This window comes from Hemitrygon akajei, chromosome 24 (assembly GCF_048418815.1).
Source record: "Hemitrygon akajei chromosome 24, sHemAka1.3, whole genome shotgun sequence".
Taxonomy (NCBI): domain Eukaryota; kingdom Metazoa; phylum Chordata; class Chondrichthyes; order Myliobatiformes; family Dasyatidae; genus Hemitrygon; species Hemitrygon akajei.
In genome coordinates, this window is record NC_133147.1 from 46,994,295 (window position 1) to 47,015,413 (window position 21,119).

The 21,119-nt window shown below is 54.9% G+C and overlaps 1 protein-coding gene across 1 annotated transcript in view; it reads right to left on the reverse strand.

Annotated features, from left to right (window-relative positions):
* g6pd (glucose-6-phosphate dehydrogenase) overlaps positions 1–21,119 on the reverse strand; it is a 53,892-nt gene that overhangs the window by 22,216 nt on the left and 10,557 nt on the right. Inside the window, 11 exon segments of the mRNA XM_073028081.1 lie at positions 1,686–1,744; positions 1,746–1,820; positions 1,822–1,846; positions 5,594–5,625; positions 5,627–5,719; positions 5,722–5,774; positions 5,777–5,813; positions 6,076–6,129; positions 6,131–6,160; positions 6,162–6,186; positions 7,544–7,581. Of these exon segments, the coding sequence (XP_072884182.1) occupies positions 1,686–1,744; positions 1,746–1,820; positions 1,822–1,846; positions 5,594–5,625; positions 5,627–5,719; positions 5,722–5,774; positions 5,777–5,813; positions 6,076–6,129; positions 6,131–6,160; positions 6,162–6,186; positions 7,544–7,581 (521 nt within the window).

Here is a 21,119-nt window from a genome sequence, read left to right on the forward strand (position 1 = left end):
AACGAGCTGCCAGAGGAGGTGGTTCGAGGCAGGGACAATACATCGTTTCAGAAGCACTTGGTTCGGGACGGAGAGGGGCAGAGCGTGGAGGGGTATCGCCCGAGCCCAGGAAGCTGAGTGGGCACCGCGGCCAGCACGGTCTGATTGGGCCGAACGGTCTGTACCTGCACTGTATTGCTCAACGACTCTATGACACTAAAATACTCGGCACAGTACAGGTCCCTCGGCCCACGATGCGCTGCCGACCCTAAGATCAAGCTAACCCTCCGTTTTTATTTCATCCATGTGCCCACCTGAGAGATTTATTAAATGTCCTTTATACAGGCCGTTGCAAGCACCACTCGCTGGGTGAAGAACTTAGCTCTTTAAGTTCCCCCACTCACCATAAAATTACACCCTAGGAAAAAGTTTCTTATCATCGAGACACCTCTCTTCCTCCCTCACTCCAGAAAGAAAAGCTCTAACTCACCCTCTCTAATCCTGGTGAATCTCCTCTGCACCTCTCTAATCCAGGCAGCATCCTGGTGAATCTCCTCTGCACCCTCTCTAATCCAGGCAGCATCCTAGTGAATCTCCTCGTCACCCTCTCTAATCCAGGCACCATCCTGGTGAATCTCCTCTGCACCCTCTCTAATCCAGGCAGCATCCTAGTGAATCTCCTCGTCACCCTCTCTAATCCAGGCAGCATCCTGGTGAATCTCCTCTGCACCCTCTCTAATCCAGGCAGCATCCTGGTGAATCTCCTCTGCACCCTCTCTAATCCAGGCAGCATCCTGGTGAATCTCCTCTGCACCCCTCTCTAATCCAGGCAGCATCCTGGTGAATCTCCTCTGCACCCCTTTCTAATCCAGGCAGCATCCTGGTGAATCTCCTCTGCACCCTCTCTAATCCAGGCAGCGTCCTGGTAAATCTCCTCTGCACCCTCTCTAATCCAGGCAGCGTCCTGGTAAATCTCCTCGGCACCCTCTCTAATCCAGGCAGCATCCTGGTAAATCTCCTCGGCACCCTCTCTAATCCAGGCAGCATCCTGGTAAATCTCTTCGGCACCCTCTCTAATCCAGGCAGCATCCTGGTAAATCTCCTCGGCACCCCTCTCTAAACCAGGCAGCATCCTGGTGAATCTCCTCTGCACCCTCTCTAATCCAGGCAGCATCCTGGTGAATCTCCTCTGCACCCTCTCTAATCCAGGCAGCATCCTGGTGAATCTCCTCTGCACCCTCTCTAATCCAGGTAGCATCCTGGTGAATCTCCTCTGCACCCTCTCTAATTCCAAGCAGCATCCTGGTGAATCTCCTCTGCACCCTCTCTAATCCAGGTAGCATCCTGGTGAATCTCCTCCGCACCCTCTCTGAAACATTCACATCATTCCTATAATGAGGTGACTGAAACTGAACACAATACTCCAAGTGTGGGCGGTCCAGGGCATTACCCTGTGGCTCTTGAACTCAATCCCCCTGAATATGAAGGCCAACACGCCGTACTCCTCCTCTTCCCACCCCTCTCAACTAGCCCTGCAACCTTGAGGGATCCGTGGACATGAACGCCAAGATCTCTCAGTTCCTCCGCGCTGCTAAGAATCCTGTCAGGAACCTTGCACTCTCCCAAAATAAATCACTTCGCACTTCCCCAGGTAGAACCAATTCACCCCAAGCCATAGTGCCTCAGATAGGCTGCCCCCCTCTTACCGGATGACCATCAGGTTCTGCACCATCTCCTTGCCCAGGTAGTGATCGATGCGGTAGATTTTGCTCCTCCTTAAAGAGGGAAGCAAGGTGGGCAGCCAGCTTGTTCGAGCTCTCCAAGTCCTTCCCGAACGGTTTTCTCCACGATCACGCGGTTCCAGCCCCTGGTGACATTAAAATTACAGAGTCACAGAGGACCACAGCACAGAAACCGGCCCTTCAGCTCATCTAACCCATGCTGACCTCCTCAGCTCGCCTAGTACCATTGACCTGCAGGACCGCACCCCTCCCATCCACGCATCCATCAAACATCCATCGAACCCGCGGCCACCACTTCCACTGGCAGCTCGTTCCGCATGCTCGAGCCAGGGGCTCCCAACTTTCTTTTAAATGAAATGGACCCCTACCGAGGAGTCTGTGGACCCCAGGTTGGGAAACCCCCCCCCCCCCGCTCTGCGTGAAGAAGCTCCCCCTCAGACTCCCTTTAAATACTCCACCCTCAACGGATGCTTTCAAAGAACCCAACAGAAGGCAACGAGAAAAAGCAATAAGGAGAGAAAAGATGAATACCATGGTAAGCTAAAACAGGACGCCATAAGTTTTTTCCACATATCTAAAGAGCAAAAGAGAGACAAGAGTGGACATCGGACCACAGGAAAAACAGTGATAGAGAGTTAGAACTGTCAATGGATTTTATTAGGCAAGTCTTCACAGTATATCAGAGATTCGAGTTTCAGGGACATCAATACAAATTGGTAACAGTCGACGGGGACATACTGAATTTCTTTAGCCTCCCAAGGAAGCAGAGACCTTGGTGAGCTTTCTTGGCCGTGACGTCTATGTGGTTGGACCGGGACAGACCAATAGGTGATGTTCTCAGCCAGGCACATGAAGCTCTCAAACCCTCTGGACCTCAGCACAGACGATGTAAACAGGAGCCTGTGCACCTCCCCTCGTTCCTGAGGTTAGTGACCAGATCCTTTGTTTTGAGGCAGGTATTGTCATCATGACACCGAGCTCCCTCACTGTACCCTGACTCGTCGTTATTGGAGCCGTGGCCCACTTCGATGGGCGTCGCCCGCAAACTCGCCGACGGAGTACGAGCACAATTTGGCCGCGCTGTCGCGAGTGGACAGGGAGTGGGACCAGCTGAGGACGCAGCCTCCTGGGGCACCAGCAATGAGAGCAGTATGCTGGCTGCTTTGCCAAGTCAACAAGGAACTTTGACAGAGCCAGTAGACCGTAAGATATAGGAGCGGAATTAGCCCATTTGGGCCATCACGTCTGTTCCGCCATTTCATCAAGGCTCAGCCAATTTTCCTCTCCGCCCCAATCCCCTGTATCCCTCATGTCCCCGACCAATCAAGAATCTATCAACCTTTGCCTTAAATATACCCAATGACTTGGCCTCCACAGCTGCCTGTGGCAATGAATTCCAGATTCACCAGTCTCTGGCTAAGAAATTCCTTCCCATCTCCGTTCTAAAAGGACTCCCCTCTAATCTGAGGCCGTGTGCTCTGGTCTTAGACTCTCCCTCCGCAGGGAACACCCTCTCCATATCAACTCTATCAAGGCCTTTCGCCATGTGATAGTTTCCAATGAGGTCACCCCTTATTCTTCTGAATTCCAGTGAAAACAGGCCCAGAGCCATCGAAACACTCTTCATGTGACAAGCCATTCAATCCTGGAATTATTTCCCTGAACCTCCTCTGAACCCTCCCCAATGCCAGCACGTCTTTTCTTAGATAAGGGGCCTAAAACTGCTCACAATGCTCTGTGAGGCCTCACCAGTGCTTTACAAAGTCTCAACATGACATCTTATCTCTGGTTTCTGTAACTTGCTGTGCCACGTCCCAAGGATAAGTAACGATAAGACCCTGATGTATCAGAAGGATAACTTAAATCAGTCAGCAAATGCAAACGATGCTACTAATGCCATTACCTTAAGGATTTTGTCCATCTCTGGTATGTGGACACGAATAGACAGTACTAGGCCCTTTTAGCCCACAATGTGGCCAACATTCCCTCTAAATTTTTCCCCGTTACAGCCGTGCAGACCAACTGTTGCCCCGAGCAGGAAATTTTCTACACGGCCTGAGAACTGCGCTGCACGTTAAGTGCTTTTTTTGTGTAATATGCACGTCATAAACCACAACTCACAACACAAGTGGACGATGGCGGGCACTCAGAACAACTGGCAGGCTCAATGGCAAAAGTAAAATGTTCTGACTAGATGGCGTCAGCGTTCAGCAGGCCGGCGGTTCATAACAAAGAGTTACCGACTCGTTTTGTGTTTATTTTACAACTTGTAACAGTGTTGTAACTTGAAACGCTGACAATGTAAATACGTTGAAGCTCTAGAACGTTTCCAAGTAAAGGTTGTGGTACGTTTAGTATTTAGCGAAATTTTATGGGTTATATTCATTAGCACGTAATTAACAGGGTATTTCACAACTGGCATAATTTCAAGATAATACTAAAATGATTCCAGCCTCAGATTCAGGACACAGATGTACGGCGGAGGGCACTCTGACTGGCTGCGTCACCACCTGGCGTGGAGGCTCCAGCGCTGCCGGGCACAGCCAGCGCCATCGCGGGCACAACCTGCCAGCCGTCGGGGGACCCAAAGTGACACTTGTGGGCTGCCCTCCCCCCCCCCCCCCCCCCCCCCCCCACCCCAGCACAATTCTCAGATCGTGCTGGTTGTTGACACATTTCATTTGCGTGCCCCTGGTGAAATAAATTATCAAGTCAACGATGACAACTCTGTTTCCAATTCCCCTCTCACCTGAAACCTACAAGTCGGCGGCCGCTTGATCAGGTGCAAATATCTAACCAGCCAATCACGTGGCAGCGACTCAATGCATGAAAGCACGCGGACACGGTCAGGAGGCTCGGCTGTTGTTCAGACCAGACGTCAGAACGGGGGAAGAAACGGGATCTAAGCAAACCCTGACCGTGGAGTGACTGCTGGTGCAAGACGGGGCAGAAACGGCTGATCCCCGGGGACTTCGACGCACAAGTTTACAAAGAATGGTGTGAAAAACAAAAGAAAAAATCCAGTGAGCAGCCAGTTCTGTGGGTGAAAATGCCTTGTTAACGAGGGAGGTCAGAGGAGAATGGCCAGACAGGTTCAAGCTGACAGGAACTCAGATAACCACCCGTTACAACAGTTGTGTGCAGAAGAGCATCTCTGAACGCACGACACATCGAACCTTGGAGTGGATGGGCTCCAGCAACAGGAGACCATGACCATACTCTCAGTGGCTTCATTGGGTACAGGAGGTACTGCATGAAGTGGCGGTGCGTACGTCTGCAGCAACGTGTTCTCCCAACCGTGACCGTAAAGATTAAAGAGAAGAATTAGGCCACTCGGCCCTTCCAGTGTGACCTATTCACACATCAGTGGTAAAATAAAGCCAAGCAACACACACAAAATGCTAAAGGAACTCAACAGGTCAGGCAGCGTCTATGTAGAGGCATAAAGAGCCAACGTTTCAGGCTAAGACCCTTCCTCAGGACCGGAGAGAAAGGGGTAAGGACACCAGGGGGGGAAAGGATGGCAAGCTGTCAGGTGACATGTGAGGGGTAGGTAGATGGGTGGGGGGGGAGGGGAATGAATTAAGAACCTGGGAGGTGATAGGTGAAGGGCTGAAGAAGGAGGAATCTGATTGGAGAGGAGGGGTGGACTACAGGAGAAAGGGAAGGAGGAGGGGCACCAGGGAGGTGAGACAAGGAGGGGTGAGAGGGGGTGAGGAGTTTATGCCATCAGGAGGACGGAATCCACGGTGCTGCTCCTTCAATCTGAGCGTGGCCTCATCGCGGGCAGCACGAACCGGAGCGGGAGGGTGGGAAGCGGCCCGCCGGGACCCGACACAAAAACGTCCCCCTCCCCGCTCCCCCGCACTCACTCCTTGCCCATGCAGGCCTCCTTGATGTTGCGGGGTGACGTCCTTGTAGACGCTGGGCGGCAGGGCGAGGTAGAAGAGGCGGTTGGCCCGGCCGCCGTGGTGCAGGGAGGCGAATGTGGCGGTCCAGGCTGCTGGAAGCTGGCCCTCTCACCGTACTTGCCCTGCAGGTAGGAGTTCCGGCGAAGAAACAGTCCAGTTTGTCCAACTCGCCCTCGGTCACCTGGGGGAGACAGAGAGAGGGTGAACGACTGTGGGGACAGGGGGAACGCAACGGGAGGTGTGGGGGGGGGGAGACAAAGTGGATGGACGGTCAGGGAGGGAAGATCTTGGGGTGGGGAGGGGAGGGTTAAGGAGGCACAGAGGGTTAACACTGGAGTAGCTGAGGCTGCGGGAGGTGGGGAGGGGAAGAGGGATGAGTAAAAAGGGTGAGGTTGAGGGGGGGGGCAAGGGAGGAGCAGGAGTTCAGTGGGTCTCAGCGTTACCTTCAGGTAGGGCTGCACTTGGTTGCGGAGGCCCTGGATGGTGAGGGCAGAGCGGGGCAAACCCCACCACGTACGTATCCTCCGGGGAGTAATCCATCCCTGAACAGCCACCTATGCGGGGGGGGGGGGGGAAACAAAATATCAGACCCACGGTGACTGGACTGGTGGGGGTGGGGTGGGTGGAATGGGGCATGAGCAGGATATCAAAATGTGCCAATCACCCTACGCCCCAGAGACACGTCCCCTTCCCCCCGGAATCTTGTAAAAGGGAGAACCAGGCTGAGTGCATCAAAGGAGCATGGAGAAGCATTTAAAGGTGACCCAGGGGGCGGGTAGAAAGTGTTTAAAGGTGACCCGGTTGTGGGGGGGGGGGGGGGGGGAGGGAAAAGAGTTTTAAAGGGGATCAGCAGGGGTGGGGAGAAGGGTTTACAGGCACCTCATCGGAGGTGGGAAGGGTTTAAAGGCGACCCCATCAGGGGGAGGGAAGGGTTTAAAGGTTACCCATTGGGGTGGGAAAGAGTTTAAAGGGGACACGGAGGGAGAGTTTAAAGGGGACACGGGGACAGGGTTTAAAGGGGACACGGGGACAGAATTTAAAGGGGACACGGGGACAGAGTTTAAAGGGGACACGGGGACAGAGTTTAAAGGGGACACGGGGACAGAGTTTAAAGGGGACACGGGGGAGAGTTTAAAGGGGACACAGAGGGAGAGTTTAAAGGGGACATGGGAGGACGGAATTTATAAAGGGGACATGGGAGGACAGAGTTTAAAGGGGACACGGGGGGACAGAGTTTAAAAGGGGACACGGGGGACAGAGTTTAAAGGGGACACGGGGGACAGAGTTTAAAGGGGACACGGGGGACAGGGTTTAAAGGGGACACGGGGACAGGGTGTAAAGGGGACACAGAGGACGGAGTTTAAAGGGGACATGGGAGGACGGAGTTTAAAAGGGGACATGGGAGGACAGAGTTTAAAGGGGACATGGGAGGACAGAGTTGAAAGGGGACATGGGAGGGGGAGAGTTTAAAGGGGACATGGGGGTAGAGTTTAAAGGGGACACGGGGGTAGAGTTTAAAGGAGACCTGGGTTGGGGGAGTGTTTAAAAGGGTCCTGGGGTGGTGGGGGGGGGGGGAGGGTGCAGTAAGTGTTTAAAGGGAACCCGAGGAAGGTTTTAAATGGGACGCGAGGGACAATTTCTTCCCCCAGGTGTCCGTTTATGGAAATAGTTGCCAGAAGCAGGAACGTCACAAAGACTGACAGGGTCAAGGACGCGAACAAGGTTTGGATAGACTGGGGCCAAACGCGGGCGAATGGGACCAGATGGGCTGAACTGCCTGCTTCTGATTTGTGTGCCCTGTATGGGAGGCGTCAAGTGGGTGTCCTGCAGCCAGGGCCAGGCAGCAGGCGGAAGCTGCCAAATCGGAGAAGGCAGAGCTGGAGGAACACGCGTTTGAGGAGAGAGCCTCACCAGAGCGTGGGGTAGATCTTCTTCTTGGCCAAGTCACCCTGCGGACAAGAGAGAGAGAGAGAGCAGTGTCAGTCCAGTCAAGGCCAGCGGGGGAGGGGGTGTGATTGGGATCATTAACCACGTCATGCCCGCTGTCCAGTCCGAGTCTTGACATCTCCCCCTCAACCCCAGCGTAATCTTCTCACCCTCAGACTCCCCGTAGATGGTGGAGCCTCCATTCTCTGCTTTCCATGACATCCCCTTCCAAAGCACATTCCTGCGACTTGCACTGTCCGTTCCAGAACCTACACCACTCCCTCACCCCTTCCGTGCTGCCCTCCCCCCTCCAAACCATCCTCCCTCTCCCCAACCTCTTCTGCCCTCACTCACCTTTCCCCTCCTACTTCCCTCTTACCCCTTCTCCTCCCTCTCCCTCCTCAACCAACTCCCAGCCCTCTTCCCTCCTGTCTACATCCACCATCCCACCAACTCGCACCCCTGTCTCCCTTATCCCCTACTCTCTTCCCCTTATCCCTCCTCAACTCCCTCCCTACCCTCTGTCCCATTCCTTCATTCCTCTATCCCCCTCCCCACCCCTCCAGTCCCCCTGCCCCGAATAGCGGAGCTGCTCTCCCACCAAGGAGTCGAAGACCCACCTCAGACGACGGCACCAAAGGCACAAGCAGCTCTCCAACCCTCCCTCCCATCCCAATGCCGTATCCCGCCACCCCTCGCACGCAGGACTCCATCCACAGACACTTCCACTGGGCCGCCTTCTGGAGATGGGCCCCCCCAACCCGCCCCACGAGTTGAGTAAACGCAACCTTTTCTCCTTGGAGCGACAGAGGATGAGAGGTGACCTGATGATGAGAGGCATTGATCGTGTGGATAGTCAGGGGCTTTTTCCCAGGGCTGAAATGGTTAACACAAGGGGGCACAGTTTTAAGGTGCTTGGAAATAGGTACAGAGGAGATGTCAGGGGAAAGTTCTTCACACAGAGAGTGGTGGGTGTGTGGAGTACTATGTGCAATTCTGGTTTCCTACTCGAGGAAGGATATATTGGCTTTTGGAGGCAGTGCAGACGACCCTGGTTAATTCCAGAAGTGAGGGGGTTAGTCTAAGAAGAGAGATTGAGTCACCTGGGACTGTACTTGCTGGAATTCAGAAGAATGAAAGGAAATTTTATAGAAACATATAGAATTATGAAAAGGATAGAGGAAGGAAAGTTGTTTCCACTGGTAAAAGAGACTAGAACGAGGGGACATAGCCTCAAGGTTTGGGGGAGTAGATTTAGGACGGAGATGAGGATGGACTGCTTTTCCCAGAGAGTGCAGAATCTGTGGAATTCTCTGTCCAATGAAGCAGTAAATATATTTCAGACAAGGTTGCATAGATTTTTGCATAGTAGGGGAGTTAAGGGTTATGGGGAAAAGGCAGGTAGGTGGAGATGAGCCCATAGCACATCAGCCATGATCTTATTGAATGGCAGAGCAGGTTCGATGGGCCAGATGGCCGACTCCTGTTCCTATTTCTTATGTTCTTACGAATGAACTGCCAGCGATGGTGGTGGAGGCAGATACAACAGCGTCTTTTAAGAGACTCTTACATAGGTCCACGGAACTTAGAAAAATAGAGGGCTATGTGGTAGGGTAATTCAAGGCAGTTTCTGGAGTAGGTAACATAGTCGGCACAATATCGTGGCCCAAAGGGCTGTAGATTTCTACGTTCTAGGGGAAACATCACCTGTTGAGAATCGATCCCTCACTCCCACACAGCCACCAACACCAAGAGAGGATCTCTTCTGTTCTCAAGATCCCTGTCTGACTCCATCTCTGAGGAGTCCACAGAGTGTTATAGGAACAAGTTAGGCCACTCAGCCCATCGAGAGTCTGCTCCACCATTCCCTCATGGCTGATTTATTCCCCTTCTCAACCCCATTCTCCAGCCTTCCCCCATTACCTTTGATGCCCTTACTAATCAAGAACCTATCACTCTCCGCTTCAAACGTCTTGGCCTCCACAGATTCCTCCTAATCTTGTTTCTACAAGGTCGGCCCTCTGAGGCTCTGAGAGGCTCCCGCTAATGGAAACATCCTCTCCACGTCCACCCTACCCGGGCCTTTCAACCGTCGATAGGTCTCCGTGAGATCCTTCCACTGGCGAGTGCAGGCCCAGAGGCCTGAAGCCTTTCAATCTGCCTCAGGAAACGTGCTTACAGCTCGGGGCACCGGAGTTCAGAGGTCAATCCCAGCATCCTCTGAGAGAAAGTTTGTGCGCTCTCCCCGTGACCGTGTGGGTTTCCTCTGGGTGCTCTGGTTTCCTCCCACACTCTAGGCTCGGGTTGACTAGGTGAGCTGCCCGTTGGGCTGGACGGGCCTGGTCCTTGTTGAATACGTAAATTAAAGAAAACCGAGGTGATATTGTGGGACATCGGAGACGGTCACCAAAGGACACGGCTGGACACAGGTCCGTCACAGATAATGGGCGGCAAAATGGCCACTGGAAATTAAGTATGAGGTGCTGCACTTTGCGAGGCCGAATGTGAAGAGTTAGCTAGCGGCAGGCCCGTAACAGCTCCGCCCTGAGGAGGTAAAAGGGCTGGGGGAGTCTCAGCAGGACTGGCAGCGTCGATGGAGGGGAATCGAGGCGGCGTGTTGGCCCGAGGTGCTTCCTCAGGACTGGAAAGGAAGGGGGAAAAGCCCGGAATGCGGTGGTGAAGGGAAGGAGTACAAGATGGCGGGTGATAGTTGAGACCAGGCGAGGCGGGTGGGTGGGGAGAGGGGATGCAGTGATAGGTGGAGAAGTTAAAGGGCTGAAATGGAAGAAATCTGATGGGGGGGGTGAGGGAACAGAGGGAGGTGATGGGCAGGCAACGAGAAGGGAGTGAGTGGGGAGTGGAAAGAGGGAGAAGGGGAGAGAAGTTAGAGAGATTAACGCTCTGGCCACCCAGGTGAAACGGCAGGCGGAACTCAACCCAAGCAAGTGCGGCCCGTTGCGCTTTGGGAGGTCAAATGTAAGGAGACAGTTCACCGGTTCCTGCAGGAGGAACTGAGCAGGTCAGGCAGCATCGACGGAGAGGAACAGAGTCGATGTTCTGGCCCGAGGCACTTCACCAGGACCAGAAAGGAAGCGACCCAGACGGAAGAAGGGGAGTTACTACTCTGACCCGAAGTAGAGCAGGAGACGGGCTGACATTCTTTTTTTGATTTGAGACCCTCAACGTGGAGCAAGCAGGCCCTCCCAACCCAACGAGCCTCGACGCCCAGCAACTCGCCGACTGACAACAGGACAACTTACAGTGACCCACTAACCTACTGACCGGTTCGTTTTTGGATGGTGGGAGGAAATCCACACGCCCACGGGGAGAGCGTACAAACTCCTTACCAGGATTGAACCCCCAAACTCCGGAACGCCCTGAGCTGCAACAGCGTTGCGTGAACCGCTAAGCTCGCGTGGCGCAATGGGAACGGGCACTGGGCAGCCCTGGGGCAATCCCGCCTGTAGCGGATGGAGCGAAGGTATAGACCAGTGGAGCAGGTCAGGTAGCATCATTGGAGGGGAATAAACAGCTGACGAGATACACAGATCAGAAAAGATCGGTGATTTACAGACAGATCACGGGCACCCTGAAAGTCGACGGGGTGACTAAAGAAGGCGCGTGTGGCATACTTGCCTTTGTTAGTCGAGACGCGGAGTCCAAGAGACAGGAAGTTACGCTGCAGCACCACAAAACTAGTTAAGCCACTTCTGGAGTGTCACACTCCTGGATCTGACCACCCCAGTGCAGGAAGGCTTTGAAAAGGGTGCGGTGGGGGCCAGCTCCGTGAGCAGATTTAAAGCGGAAGTTGATCGTTTCCTGATCGGTCAGGTCGTGGCGAGAAGGCAGGTGCACGGGGTTGAGTGGGATCTCGGATCAGCCAGAGCAGACTCGATGGGCCGAAGGGCCCAATCCTGTGTCTTATGGTGCGGAAGAGGCTCACCGGGACACTGCCTGGATTTGAGGGCGTGAACTACAAGGACACGTTTCCTCTGGAGACCTGATACAGGGGGTCTGTAAAAGTACGAGGCACTGAGGGGGAAGACAGCCGGGTTCTATTTCCCGGGGTCAAAGTCCAGAGGGCATACGTTTACGGTGAGAAGGGGGAAAGTTCAAAGTAGACGTGCGGGAGGGGGAGACGATTTTTCTTTAAATATATCTGGAGCGGTGGGTTCCAGGAACGTGCTGCCTCGAATTTTACAGAGGCACGTGGAAATGGAGGAGGCAGAGCCATGCACAGGCGAAGGGCATCAGGGGAACACACACGTCAAAATGCCGGAGGAACTCAGCCGGCCGGGCAGCGTCTACGGAAAAGAGTCAACAGTCGACGCTTGCAGCTGACGCCCTGCGTCAGAAGGAAAGAGTTGAGGTCAGAGGGGAGGTGGTAGGTCATAGGTGAAACCAGGAAGGGGGGGAGGGGGTGTCAATCCATGGCCTCTATTGCCGCGATGAGTCCACACTCGGGTTGGAGGAGCAACGTCTTGTATTCCGTTTGGGTAGCCTCCAACCTGATGGCATGAACATCGATTTCTCAAACTTCTGGCCCTCTCCTTCACCATTCCCCATTACTGTTTCCCCCCGCAATCGCCTTATCTCCTTACCTACCCGTCACCTCCCCCTCTCTTCCATGGTCTTCTATCAGATTCCCCCTTCTCCAGCCCTTTATCTCTTTCACGAATCAACTTCCCAGCTCTTTACTTCACCCCTCCCCCCCCCCGTACTTCCTCCCCTCTCCCACCCTCTCACTCGGACGTCCCCCCTTCCTCTCCAGTCCTGCTGAAGCCTCTCAGCCCGAGGTGCCAACCCTATTTTCATTTCCATGGAGGACCTGTTCCTCCAGCGTTTCGTGCGTGCAGCTCTGGATTTCCAGCATCCGCAGGTTTTTCTTGTCTTTGTGGAAGAGGATTAGGTATTAATGACCTTAATTAGTTTAGCACAAGGGCACTTCCTCAGCTCATCCATGAGTTCAAGGGGCAGCCCTTTCGTCTTGTAAATGTATCCCATCCACTGAGACTGTCAGGAGTGTGAACACCATATCTTGTCCCGCAACCCCCCCCCCCAATCTACAGTTTCTACCCACCCCTTACTCCTCTCCTTCATCTATCACCCCCGCTCTCTCTCCCCTACCTCCTCTCTATCGCCCCCGCTCTCTCTCCCCTACCTCTCTATCGCCCCGCTCTCTCTCCCCTACCTCCCCTCTATCACTCCCGCTCTCTCTCCCCTACCTCCCCTCTATCGCCCCCGCTCTCTCCCCTACCTCCCCTCTATCGCCCCCGCTCTCTCTCCCCTACCTCCTCTCTATCGCCCCCGCTCTCTCCCCTACCTCCCCTCTATCGCCCCTGCTCTCCCCTACCTCTCTATCGCCCCGCTCTCTCTCCCCTACCTCCCCTCTATCACTCCCGCTCTCTCTCCCCTACCTCCTCTCTATCGCCCCCCGCTCTCTCTCCACCTCCTCTCTATCGCCCCCGCTCTCTCTCCCCTACCTCCCCTCTATCGCCCCCGCTCTCTCTCCCCTACCTCCCCTCTATCGCCCCCGCTCTCTCCCCTACCTCCCCTCTATCGCCCCCGCTCTCTCTCCCCCACCTCCCCTCTATCGCCCCGCTCTCTCTCCCCTACCTCCCCTCTATCGCCCCCGCTCTCTCTCCCCTACCTCCCCTCTATCGCCCGGTGTCTCTCTCCCCTACCTCCCCTCTATCGCCCCCGCTCTCTCTCCCCTACCTCCCCTCTATTGCCCCCGCTCTCTCTCCCCTACCTCCCCTCTATCGCCCCCCGCTCTCTCTCCCCTACCTCCCCTCTAACACCCCCGCTCTCTCTCCCCTACCTCCCCTCTATCGCCCCCGCTCTCTCTCCCCTACCTCCCCTCTATCGCCCCCGCTCTCTCTCCCCTACCTCCCCTCTATCGCCCCCGCTCTCTCTCCCCCTACCCCCCCTCTATCGCCCCCGCTCTCACTCCCCTACCTCCTCTCTATCACCCCCGCTCTCTCTCCCCTACCTCCTCTCTATCGCCCCCGCTCTCTCTCCCCTACCTCCTCTCTATCGCCCCCGCTCTCTCTCTCTCCCCTACCTCTCTATCGCCCCCGCTCTCTCTCTCCCCTACCTCTCTATCGCCCCGCTCTCTCTCTCCCCTACCTCCCCTCTATCGCCCCCGCTCTCACTCCCCTACCTCCTCTCTATCACCCCCGCTCTCTCTCCCCTACCTCCTCTCTATCACCCCCGCTCTCTCTCCCCTACCTCCCCTCTATCGCCCCCGCTCTCTCTCCCCACCTCCTCTCTATCGCCCCCGCTCTCTCTCTCCTACCTCCCCTCTATCACCCCCGCTCTCTCTCCCCACCTCCTCTATCGCCCCGCTCTCTCTCTCCCCTACCTCCTCTCTATCGCCCCCACTCTCTCTCTCCCCTACCTCCCCTCTATCGCCCCCGCTCTCTCTCCCCACCTCCTCTCTATCGCCCCCGCTCTCTCTCTCCTACCTCCCCTCTATCACCCCCGCTCTCTCTCCCCACCTCCTCTATCGCCCCGCTCTCTCTCTCCCCTACCTCCTCTCTATCGCCCCCACTCTCTCTCTCCCCTACCTCCCCTCTATCGCCCCCGCTCTCTCTCCCCACCTCCTCTCTATCGCCCCCGCTCTCTCTCTCCTACCTCCTCTCTATCGCCCCCGCTCTCTCTCACCTACCTCTCTATCGCCCCGCTCTCTCCCCTACCTCTCTATCGCCCCCCGCTCTCTCTCTCCCCTACCTCTCTATCGCCCCGCTCTCTCTCCCCTACCTCTATCACCCCCGCTCTCTCTCCCCTACCTCCTCTCTATCGCCCCCCGCTCTCTCCCCACCTCCTCTCTATCGCCCCCGCTCTCTCTCCCCTACCTCTCTATCGCCCCGCTCTCTCTCCCCTACCTCCCCCTATCACTCCCGCTCTCTCTCCCCTACCTCCTATCGCCCCCGCTCTCTCCTCACCTCCTCTCTATCGCCCCCGCTCTCTCTCCCCTACCTCTCTATCGCCCCGCTCTCTCTCCCCTACCTCCCCCTATCACTCCCGCTCTCTCTCCCCTACCTCCTCTCTATCGCCCCCGCTCTCTCTCTCCTACCTCCCCTCTATCACCCCCGCTCTCTCTCCCCACCTCCTCTATCGCCCCGCTCTCTCTCCCCTACCTCCCCTCTATCGCCCCCACTCTCTCTCTCCCCTACCTCCTCTCTATCACCCCCGCTCTCTCTCCCCACCTCCTCTCTATCACCCCCGCTCTCTCTCCCCACCTCCTCTCTATCGCCCCCACTCTCTCTCTCCCCTACCTCCTCTCTATCGCCCCCACTCTCTCTCTCCCCTACCTCCTCTCTATCGCCCCCGCTCTCTCTCTCCCCTACCTCCTCTCTATCGCCCCACTCTCTCTCTCCCCTACCTCTCTATCGCCCCGCTCTCTCTCCCCTACCTCTCTATCGCCCCCGCTCTCTCTCTCCCCTACCTCTTCTCCCCTTACTTCTCAACCACCTTCTCCCTCCCCCCACTCTCCCCTCTCCCAGAACCAGGTTTATTATCACCGGCATGTGACATGAAATTTGTTAACTTAGCAGCAGCAGTTCAATGCGACACAGAGAGAAAAAATAATAATAAATAAAATAAAGCAAAGCAATAATAAACAAGTAAATCAATTATATATATATTGAATAGATATTTTGAAACTATGTAAAGGCAAAAATGCCGTATATTAAAAAAGTGAGGTAGCGTCCAAAGATTCAATGTCCATTTAGGAATCAGGTGGCAAAGGGGAAGAAGCTGTTCCTGAATTACTGAGTGTGCCCACCCCTTCTCTCCTCATTTCCACCCACTGTCTCACCCCCACCGTTCCCTCTCTAACCCCCTTCCCTCTCTACCCCCCCCATTACCCAATCAACAACAGGTGTTGTTGGGACACACTGCTCTCTGCAGTACTCAATACAAGGTTAAACGAATCTTTCGATTTTGTATCAGGGCAGGCCATCTAGACTCCCCCTCCTTTACTCTGCATACCACAAGAGGCAAAACAGTCCTTCCAAAAACAAGAGATTCTCTAGATACCGGAAATCCAGAGCAAGACACAAAAAAAATTGCTGGTGGATATTAGAGGAAGGTTTTTCACTCAGAGAGTGGTTGGTGCGTGGAATGCACTGCCTGAGTCAGTGGTGGAGGCAGATACACTAGTGAAGTTTAAGAGACTACTAGACAGGTATATGGAGGAATTTAAGGTGGGGGGTTATATGGGAGGCAGGGTTTAAGGGTTGGCACAACATTGTGGGCCGAAGGGCCTGTACTGTGCTGTACTATTCTATGTTCTATCTCAAAAGATCAGATAGCATCTATGGAAATAAATAAACAGTCGACGTTTCCAGCTGAGTTGAAGGTTCTCAGCCCAAAGCACCCGCTCCTCTCCATAGATCAACAACACACACAAAATGCTGGTGGAACACAGCAGGCCAGGCAGCATCTACAGGGAGAAGCGCTGTCGACGTTTTGAGTCGAGACCCTTCGTCCTGACACTCGGCCCGAAATGTCGACAGCGCTTCTCCCTTAGATGCTGCCTGGCTTGCTGAGTTCCTCCAGCATTTTGAATGTGTTGCAACAGGCCCTTTGTCTTAACACTGATCGCCCACTTCTGCCCGTCTCAGGATCTCAGAATTTCCCTGGCTCCCTGCTCACCGTTTCCCTCCACCTCTGCACACTTCCACCCCCTCCTTCAGCGTCTGCTCTCCTCCCTCCCACTCCATATACCCTCAGAATCTTCTACTCCATTCCTCCCCACTCCTACCATTCCCTCAGAGCCTCAGGGTCTTTCCATCCTTTGCCCCTCATTCCCTAAGCCTCCACCGTCTCCTCACTCCAATCTCTCCTTGTTCCTGCAAATCTCTCTGAGCGTCTATGCTTCCTCCTCCGCCCATCTATCTCTCGATCCCTGCCCTGCCTCTCCGTCGATTCCCCCCCCCGCCTCTTCCCACTTCTCCCTCCGATCTCCTTTGCCCCATCATTTATCCCTCCTCCAGCCCCTCTTCCACTTCTTTGCCGCCCCGAGTCATCCCCCATCCCTCCCGTTCACACACCCGCGCATCTTCCATCCCTACATCCCGCCCCTTCCACCCTCGGCCTCCCAGCCCCCACCATCACCCCGATCTGACGCCCGACGCCCCCCGCTCCCTCCACTCCCTCCCCCGGCGGTCCCTCACCGAGGCGCCAAGCACCACCACGCAGCTCGGAAGCCGCTGCATCTTCCGCACAGAGCCGATGCCCCGCCCCGGCGCCCAGGCCCCGCCCCCGCCCCGACACTCAAGCCACGCCCACCCTGAGATCCACAACCCGGTCGCCCCTCCCCCCCCGATCGAATGGTTTCGCCCACACCGCCCGTCCTTCCAAACCCCATCTCAGATGGAACAATCCCAGAAAAGGGGAGCAACGCTGTAGTGGGTTATACCGGGTGTTACAACAACTCCTTGCCTTCCGACAAACGATGATACCAGTACAATCCCTTAGATTGAGCGCCGAATTTCTGCTTGATTTTTGCTGCTCGTCTTCCTTTAACCTCAAGTTCTCGGTCACAAATGCATGCTGAGTCATTTCTCCTAATGCATTTCACCCCTCCTGTGCGTGGAATCGCCCGTTGCCCCGGCAACTGCCAGGAGCGGAGGGGGGGCGGGACCGCCGCGTCGTGCCTCCAGAAGGGAGCGGGCGGGCCCAGTGTTGTTTTTGACTAAGGGAGTATTGTTTTTTTTAAACGAAAGCATTACGGAAATGAATCTGCAACGCACACAAAATGCTGGAGGACCTCCGCAGGCCAGGCAGCGTCCATGGAAAAGAGTAAACCGTCGCCGTTTCCGGACGAGACCCTTCATCAGGGAATTGAATATTATGGTTCAGGACCCGGCTGTGCAGAGAACGCAGTCGGTCGGTTCAATCGCAATGTAATAAATGATGATATTCAAGATTGTTTAATATCATTTCCTGTTCACAAGTGTAAGGAGACCGAAGTAATTGTTACTGGGGATCCTATGCAGCACAAAAAAATGAAGAACACAATATAAATACACAAGATATACATACGTAGATTGAAAAGTGACGCTGGATACAGGAATGTCTGTACACAAGGTGACCGGCAGGAAATGATAAATCAGTGGTGACTGAGGGGATTTGCGGCTGGTGGTGTTGATCAGTCTTACTGCTTGGGGAAAGTAACTGTTTTTGAGTCTGGTGGTCCTGGCATGGTGGCTATGCAGCCTCCTCCCTGCTGGGAGTGGGGCAAACAGTCCTTGGGTGGGGTGGGTGGGACCCTTCATGCTGTTACAAGCCCTTCCCCCCCACCCCCAGAGCTTTCTCTATACATGCCGGTGATGCATTGGGCAGTTTTGACTCCCCGTTGTAAAGCCCTCCTGCCTCCCGCATTGCAGTTTCTGGAACCATGCAGTGATGCAGCTTGTTGGGAAGGGTTAACATATGAGGAACATCTGGCAGCTCTTGGGCTGTATTCCCTGGAGTTCAGGAGAATGAGGGGGGATCTCACAGAAACATTCCAAATGTTAAAAGGCCTGAACAGATTAGTTTTTTTTCCCCCATGGTAAGGGATTCTAGGACAAGAGGGCACGACTTCAGGATTGAAGGACGTCCATTTAGAACAGAGATGCAGAGAAATTAGTCAGAGGGTGGTAAATCTGTGAATTTCTTGGCACAAGCAGCTGTGGGGGCTGCGTCATTGGGTGTATTTGATGCAGAGATAGATAGGTTCTCGATTAGCCAGGGCAAGAAAGGGTGTGGGGTGAAAGCAGGGGAGTGGAGGTGACTGGAAGAATTGGATCAGCCCATGATTGAATGGCAGAGCAGACGCGATGGGCCGAATGGTCTACTTCTGCTCTTGTTTTAGTCTGCTGCACAGCTGTAGGATGATGCAAGCATGAATGTGTGAAGTCCAGCCTCCTCCGGCAATAGTGAGCTTTCCTGAGCGTGTAAGATGCGTTCCGGGACTGTGAGATATTGTGCAAGATGCGCCCTCGCAGGAATATGAAACTGCTCAGTTTCCACTGCTATGCCACCAGTGTAGAGTGGTGCAATCGTGAAGGAGGCACACCATCTGACAACAAAGACTCCCTCAAATTCCAGCAGACGTGCAGGGGAGAGCATTCTAACCGGTTGCATCACAGTCTGGTATGGAGACGCCACTGTAGAGGATTGGGAAAAAGCTGCAGGAGGTTCTGAACTCAGCCAGCTCAATCACAGGCACTGGCCTCCCCAGCATCGAAGACATCTTCAAAACGTGATGTCTCAAAAAGGCAGCATCCATCATTAAGGGCCCTCCCCATCCAGGTCTTATAGCCAACATTAGGGAAGAGGTACAGGAGTCTGAAGACACACACGCAACGATTCAGAAACAGCTCTGGGATAGTGTGGCAGGTGCTTCACTCTGTGTCTGACCCCGGGAGTGTGTGATGGGACGGTATGAAGGGAGATTCACTCTGTGTCTGACCCCAGGAGTGTGTGATGGGACGGTGTGAAGGGAGATTCACTCTGTGTCTGACCCCGGGAGTGTGTGATGGGACGGTGTGGAGGGAGCTTCACTCTGTGTCTGACCCCGGGAGTGTGTGATGGGACGGTGTGGAGGGAGCTTCACTCTGTGTCTGACCCCGGGAGTGTGTGATGGGACGGTGTGGAGGGAGCTTCACTCTGTGTCTGACCCCGGGAGTGTGTGATGGGACGGTGTGGAGGGAGATTCACTCTGTGTCTGACCCCGGGAGTGTGTGATGGGACGGTGTGGAGGGAGCTTCACTCTGTGTCTGACCCCGGGAGTGTGTGATGGGACGGTGTGGAGGGAGCTTCACTCTGTGTCTGACCCCGGGAGTGTGTGATGGGACGGTGTGGAGGGAGCTTCACTCTGTGTCTGACCCCGGGAGTGTGTGATGGGACAGGATGGTGTGTAGGGAGCTTCACTCTGTGTCTGATGGGACGGTGTTGAGGGAACTTCACCCATCAGAGCCTAGTATGTTCTAATAAGATCACCCTTGTTTTACAAACTTCCACCGAGTTCAGGCACAGCACCTTCAGCTCTGGCAGCTCAACAAGGACAGAAAGTGGCTCTGTGAATCTCTCCCAGTTTGCCTACAGCAGTGGCATGCCTCAGCTGAAATATGCCCGGCACTCAAAAGGCGTGGCCTCAGCAATGCCTGAGCAAGTGGAACGAGCACCACCACCCCAAACAGCAAAATCCCTTCACCTACACCCCCGAGATTGAGTAGACGCTGGAGATGTTGGAGGAAATCAGCTGGGCGGGAAGCATCTATGGGAATGAGGAATGAGTTGGCACCGGGCTGAGGGCCTCAGCTTCCTCTGCCGACCGGTTGCTTGGTACATGGAGGGCAAGAGGCTGGTGGGCACAGCCCTCCCGGGTGTCCAATGCCCTGGAGAAGGGGCATCCACCAAAGATCCCCACCACGCGGTTCCCTGGGGCTCCCGTTGGGCAGCGGGTGCGGAAAACCCAAATTCACGGGTTCGGGCTACCATCCCTTCATCCACCAGCTTCTTGGCCTGACCGGAAAGACCCCGAACCCCACCTCAGCCACAGAACACTACACACCACCTCTTGCACAACCAGAGACCCTGCCCTTCACTTCAAAGTACATTTTCAAGGTACTATGTACGACCTTGAGATTTAGCTCTTTACCGTCAGCCACAAAAACAAAGAAACACAAAAGAGCCCATTTTTAAAAATGCAACGCACTGCAGATTTTCTCATTTCTCGTTAAAAAAAGACTATCAAACACCCAATGGGCACAGGAAAAAAGATTATGCAAGCAATAAACACGAGCCAATAGCGTTGTGAAATGAAGTCCACAAACAGTCTGCCCTCACACCTTTCGTTCAACAGAGCAGCCGATCTGACCTCCGACCCAGACACCCTGACCTTTCCAATCCGGCCCGGCCCCTAAATCGTCGCCCAAACACCGGGTTCAGTCATTTCCATACGCTCTGGGACCTGGGCCCCGCCGCTTAACTCGATCGACCCTCGGCCACCTTCGCCTCTCCTGGGTTCTGCCGCATCGAATTGCCCCCAAGCCCAAAGGGAAGTTTCAGACTATTGCTCGTGGTGACCATTTGCCAGAAAGAGAGTGAGGCCTCCGCTGGTCGGGGTCGACCATGGACGTTCGCCCCAGCTGGATACGCAAGCTTGGGCGGTTCGATATGGAGAGCAGGCTCCCCCTCTCCACACAGCTGATGAACCCAGAGACCGGCACAGTTTGGCACCAGCGGCGTCACAGGAGTTGCCAGTCAGCGTTGAACTCAACCCGGTACTACCAACGAGGGACTCCAGCTCCGGATCTTTCCCCTCGGGGTTCACTCCCAAAGCCTCTCCCACGAGTGAGTACAGCCCCGCAAGGCAGCAGAGGTTTGAGATCAGAGCTATCCCTCGCCTGCGTGAGCTGCCAACCGCGGACGACGAGCCCCCTCCGCCCAGAGCGACCGGTATTGAGGTGCCAGTCACCCGCCTTTGCCCCTTCTCCTGTCAGGAGAAACGGTTCCACTGGGCTCAGCAGCTCAGCCACACATGAAGGCCAGGAGCTGGACT